General features: G+C 44.0%; 1 protein-coding gene across 1 annotated transcript; it reads left to right on the forward strand.

The window, feature by feature from the left end:
- Window positions 1–1,813: 1,813 nt before the first annotated feature.
- On the forward strand, window positions 1,814–5,996 carry islr2 (immunoglobulin superfamily containing leucine-rich repeat 2). The gene is made up of 2 exons (XM_042496773.1): window positions 1,814–2,047; window positions 2,708–5,996. Exon 2 carries the CDS (start codon window positions 2,717–2,719, stop codon window positions 4,859–4,861), a length of 2,145 nt encoding a protein of 714 aa, XP_042352707.1. The 5' UTR covers window positions 1,814–2,047; window positions 2,708–2,716; the 3' UTR covers window positions 4,862–5,996.
- Window positions 5,997–6,031: the final 35 nt, after the last annotated feature.

Here is a 6,031-nt window from a genome sequence, read left to right on the forward strand (position 1 = left end):
TTGTACAATTTGTTTGACTTATTTTGATAACTTGTAGGTAATAGATTATTTTAGTGGTTGTTGTGGCACTTAATCATTCCTCCCATTTAATTCCAAAGTTTATTAAGCTTCAACTTAATCAAACCAAGAAACTTTCTTCCAGTGTTATTATCATTATTACTGTTATCAGTGGTGGACAAGGTACAGTATATATGCTGCAATGTAGAAATACTCTGTTACAAGTAAAAGTCCTGCATTCAAGATTTTAGTTTAGTGAAAGTATACAAATATTAGCATCAAAATATACTTAAAGTACGGGGCGGCACGGTGGCTTTGTGGTTAGCACTGTTGCCTCACAGCAAGAGGGTCCCTGGTTCGAATCCCGGTTGGAATGGGGCTCGGTCCGGGCGGGGACCCCTCTGTGTGGAGCTTGCATGTTCTCCCCGTGTCCGCGTGGGTTCTCTCCGGGGTCTCCGGCCTCCTCCCACGGTCCAAAGACATGCAGCTCAGGTTAATTGATGACTCTAAATTGCCCTTATTGTTGTGAGTGTGTATGGTTGTTCGTCTATATGTGTCGGCCCTGCGATAGTCTGGCGAACTGTCCAGGGTGTACCCCGCCCTCCGCCCGATGACAGCTGGGATTGGCCCCAGCCCCCCCGCGACCCCCACGAGGACAAGCGGTTACAGAAAATGACTGATGACTGACAGTATTGTAATATAGTTATTGATGTATTAACGTGTTCATCACTTCAGTGTTGCAGCTGGAAAAGATGGAGCTCATTTGAATTACTTTATATACTGCTGGTTCCCCTTACATCATAGGTTATTAAATTTTGTACAAATTTTCTGAATATGGAAAGTAACTAATAAAGTTATTAAATAAATGTAGTGGAGTAAAAAGTACAATATTTCCCTCTATTTCCCCATTATTGCTTGCAGTGAGTCAAAAATAATGGAGTATGCAAAACATAAGGACCAAAATTCAAAGTGTGACTCTTGAGATTCTTGAACTATTCTCTTATTAATTTAATAATGTACATTGCATGTTATTGTTCTGACCAAGTGGTGTGTTGTTCGAACTGATAAAGAGTTCTTACTGCAGTGCACCAGACGATGGCAGTATTTGAGCATAAAACAAGTCTCCTCAGACACAAACACCAATCATGACTTCAACGTAAAAGAAACAATTAGGACTAATAATGCTCATTTAATATTAATAGTCTTAATAGGCGTCGACATAAATTTGTAATAAACCAGTGGATTAGCTACAAAAAGCCTACATTTGAGTGATTAAGAATATCTTCGGTTCATGAGATTGACAACAGTGATTTGTTTGTTTATTTATTTTATACCACTTCCGGTTGTAAACCTTCTTTAAAAACAAATTAAGTTAGCGGTCACATAATGATGTTACAATTAAATGTCATCAAATGATCTGCACCTGGACTCCTCTGAGTTCCGCCTCTTGTCTCTTTGTTTGTTTTGTTTCGTTTTCATATTAAATATCAATTCTTAGAATGCATCAATGTTTTAACAGTGATTTGTATTTGCAGTGTTGCACGCGCAGCACAACTGAACTTAAAAACCTGTCAGTGCGTTTGGGAAACTCCTGTGTGCGTCCGTTAATTAAAGACAATAGTCTGCAGCAAAAGCGAATGAGGTCAAAGATTATAGGCTTGGGTCGGGAGTTATAAATTAAACATGGGATCCTAAATTATGAATTTTCTTTGAGGGTGGAGGACCCGAAGCTTCTGTATCTTTAATAGTGAGCGGAGAGATGGGAGAGGCTGCGCGCTCACGGTTCCTTTTCTCGCTCCGCGGCGTCGGGGACGCGCAGTTGGATCCCACACTCGCTGGAGAGGAAAAAAGCGCCGTCGGACCGCAACAGCGACTCACCGGGAAAATGTTCCCTCCACCGCCCTTCATCAACGCTGTGCACAAAAGTCATGTGAACGGATCCGCAGCTTATGAGGAATCGAGTTTTTTCCACCATTAAACTTGTTTCAGAGGATTGTAAACTCTTGGAAGTGATTGACAAGACACAGGATTTAAAGTTATCATTGGACAGGTAAGACAATTCAGTTCTTAATGGGGCCATTACTGTAGGTAAAAGACGAAAAAAAGCAGCATCCAGATCAGATTTAAGGTGGAAAACATCGTCCTTATAGGTCAATTGCAACTCTGAGGAATCACAAGGGCATCTCTTCATTAGTGCAAAAAGCTATGTGTAAACTGAAGATGGAAAATTGTAATTTAACTCTTTCTGAATGTAAAATGTATATAATTAACTGCAAAAAAAATCAAAGGTTTCATCACCATAGACAGCGCCAGTTTGTGCGCACAGGACTGTGGAAACGCGCTCAGAGCAGGAGAGACCATCTGACCCTGGAAATATGACACACAGCATATGTGCATATATGTTTTTTTTTTAAATCATGCACCAATGTTTAAAACTTCCAAAAAACGATGTACTTTCTGTGCAGTGCAAGGGAACTTTGTGATGCTTTCAATCACACTGTGCAACATCTGAGGTAGTTTTTGTTGTCAGTTTGTAATGTAATTTTGAGCCGCATTAAACAGCAGATGCCCCCTTTAAAAAGCAGTTAAAGCTGTTTGAGTGGATATGAGCTGTAAAAGCTTCCGGTGCTGTAATGGACATAATGGGTGCTATGTGGATGTCTTATAAAAATTTGACCTCTGGCTAATGTCTGTAAATTGTTGCTTGCAGGTGCAGAAAATGGCGAGACAGCTCCTGCAGCTTCTTGCCTTGTGGACTACTGTAGTTGGCGTTGTGCAGGGCTGTCCAGAACTGTGCAGCTGCCAGGATAAATTTGCCCACCAGTTTGCCGACTGTGCTTACAAAGAGCTGCTGGTTGTCCCCGTGGGTCTCCCCTCCAATGTCACCACTGTGAGCCTTTCTGCCAACAAGATCAAATTACTGAAAAGTAAAAGCTTCGTCAACATCACGCAGGTCTCCTCTCTCTGGCTGGCCCACAATGAGATAGTCACCATAGAAACGGACACCTTGGCCCCCCTGATCCAGCTCCGCAACCTGGACATCAGCTACAACAAAATTGTGAACTTTCCATGGGAGGATCTGTACAACCTCACGGCGCTGCAGCTTCTGAAAATGAACAACAATGAGATGGTGAACCTTCCCAAGGATGCCTTCTCCACCCTCACAGACCTGCGGTCGCTGCGCATTAACAACAATAAGTTCACCACCATCGTGCAGGGTACCTTCAGTGCGCTCTCCTCCATGTCTCACCTTCAGATTTTTAACAACCCCTTCTCGTGCTCCTGCAGCCTGGAGTGGCTGAGGGATTGGATCACTACAACTAAGATTTCTGTCCCCGAGCCAAAGTCAATTTTATGTGAGGCCCCTGAGCACCTGAAGGGCACACAGGTTACAACGATGCCCAAACTGGACTGTACAGCCCCTATTGTCACAATATCCTACCAGCCTGACATTGACAACACAGAGATCTACGAGGGTTCAATGGTTATCTTACACTGTGAGACAAAAGGGAGCCCAACACCTCAGCTCAGCTGGGAAGTGACTGCAGGGAATCAGAACTTCCTGTTCCCCTTGCCCTCCACCGGAGACATTAATGACGTGCCAATAAATGATAAAACAACCAACAATCGATTCCTCGTCTTTAGAAACGGCTCTCTCATCATCCCTCGGATGAGTAAAAAGGAAGATGGAAATTACAGCTGCTCTGCGGTGAATGATTTAGGGAAGGCGGAGAGAGGTGTTAAAGTAGCGATGGCTGCCACCCAAAAGCATAGCAGCAACTCAAAGCCCGAATCTACGGTGGACAGGATCCGTCCATCTTCTAAAAAGCCTCTAGACCCCAAGATCTCCAAAAACAATGTGATCAACTGGACCAAGCCTGATGATAAGACAAAGGTTAGTCCTGGAGGTTCATCGGACAAAGGTGACAGCACGGTGCAGGCTGGTGGCGTTACAAAAGACCCAACATTTGCAAGCAAGTGCGGCGTGAGAGACAGCAGTGAATACATCTCCAACCACGCCTTTAACCTGAGCTTGGATGACTTGAAGCAGTACACATTTGATTTTGGCGTTATTGCTTTGGAGGTTTCAGAGACGGAGGCCAAAGTGCAGCTGAATCCGCTGCAGCTTCCCAGCAGCAAATCTAATCTTCATCTGAGTCACACTGAAAACCAAGAGACGGTGAATAAAGAGGCCTTTGGCGTGTACCAGTCCTCGTCCAGTAAAAGCACCTTGGACATGCTCTACCTCTGTGTAAATACAGGTAATGGACACTCCATGGTTCAGTGGTCCAACATTGAGGAGGGGGTCAATGCCTATCGCTTCCATGGTTTACAGCCCGGCACCAATTACACACTTTGTCTAACCTATGGGGGGCAGGACTGCCAAGTCCAAGTAGTCTTCACAACCAGGAAGAAGATCCCCTCCCTGCTCATCATCGTGGTTGTCAGCATCTTCCTACTGGGCCTGGCCACTGTGCCCTTGCTAGGGGCCACCTGCTGCCATTTGTTGTATAAGTACCAAGGGAAGACCTACAAGCTGATCATGAAGGCTCAGAATCCGGATCAGCTGGAGAAACAAATGACTGGAGATTTTGATCCGAGGGCGTCTTTTGTGGAGTCCGAGAAAACCTTCAACCCCAGCGAGTTAGGCGAGGGGGAGGGGGAGGCCGACGGAGAGGATGGAGAAGGAGAGGGAGAGGCCGAGGGGAGCGTGGTGACAGAGTCCATCCCCGGATCCTCGTCCAAAACCAACCAGGAGGAGTTCGAGGTGGGCTCGGAGTACAGTGACAGGTTACCGCTGGGAGCGGAGGCAGTCAACATCGCGGAGGAGATCAACGGCAACTACAAGCAGCCGAGCCGCTGAGCCCCGCGGAGGTCTGCCAGCATACACTGTAAAATATTTTACTTTAAAGTAGCCTTCAAGCAGGTAATTCACCCACTATTACTTCACGTGAACAACGATGGCCTCTCATACAGAAAAAGGTGAATCTTTTCTTCTTATTTTTTACCTCAGTCACCGGAGATTGGTTCATGTGTAGTCTACTGTAAGGTTAAACTAAGCAACACACTCCACGTTTACAAATCAAGCACAGGTTTTTACAGTTTTATAACACCTCAAAACTGACCCTAAAGCAGCAAAAAATGTTCCCTTTCTGCAGGACACAAACGGGCACGGGCGCACACTGAGGCGCGGAACTTTCGCACATAATCAAAGGCAAAAAATATTAAAATGTAACTGTTTTGGAGATGACAAAAACAAGCAAAAGGTGCCATATGTTTTCAAGCCATTTTAATAAATTATCAGGGACCCGTTTTTTTTTCATTTTTTTTTTAGCTGTGCGCGTCTGCGTAAAGATGAGGATGCGCGTAAAACCTCATGCCGTCCATCTCCTCAGGTGTGTGCTCTGACTCCGCGCGTCCAGTCACACATTTGGATATTTGATCAAATGATGCTAGATGCAGAAATTTGGTTTTGGTGCCCGCTGTCCTGTGAGTACAAAAAATGAAAAATTCACTTTTAACTGCTTATTTACCACCAAAATGTTGTTTGACTTAATGTAAGGCTTTAAAAAAAAGTGCGACTTTAACCTCCTAATCAACGGGTGCTTGCTCTACTCGCTTTTTACAATGAACGTGTCCATGGCATGTCACACGTATTTCCTTGTGTGGGGTTTTCTTAGTGTAGTCTAGAGGACTTTAGATGTTACTGTCAAGCTGTGATGTAAAGCCATGTGGATTTTCTCTCTCTCTCTCTCTCTTTTTTTTTAAATTTTTTTTTTTTTTTTTTACGACGGTAAGTTTATATGAAGCCTTAACAAAAGCGCGCTCTGAGCGTCTGGCGGCTTCACTGTCTTGTAATTGGATGCATATAGTGAGTTTTTGTGAACTGTTGTAAAACGAAAAACAAAAGCCGTGACCTTTCAAGATTTTTTGATATCATTTTATGTAAGTGGAAATAATAAAACATGAAACTATACGGACTATTTTCTGGATTTGTCTTTGACCTTGCAGACTTCGATGTTTCCGAACAAAT

This window comes from Plectropomus leopardus, chromosome 11 (genome assembly GCF_008729295.1).
Source record: "Plectropomus leopardus isolate mb chromosome 11, YSFRI_Pleo_2.0, whole genome shotgun sequence".
Taxonomy (NCBI): Eukaryota; Metazoa; Chordata; class Actinopteri; order Perciformes; family Serranidae; genus Plectropomus; species Plectropomus leopardus.

Coding starts and splice junctions, on each gene's coding strand:
- islr2 (XM_042496773.1), top strand. CDS start 2,717: ATGGCGAGACAGCTCCTGCAGCTTCTTGCCTTGTGGACTACTGTAGTT.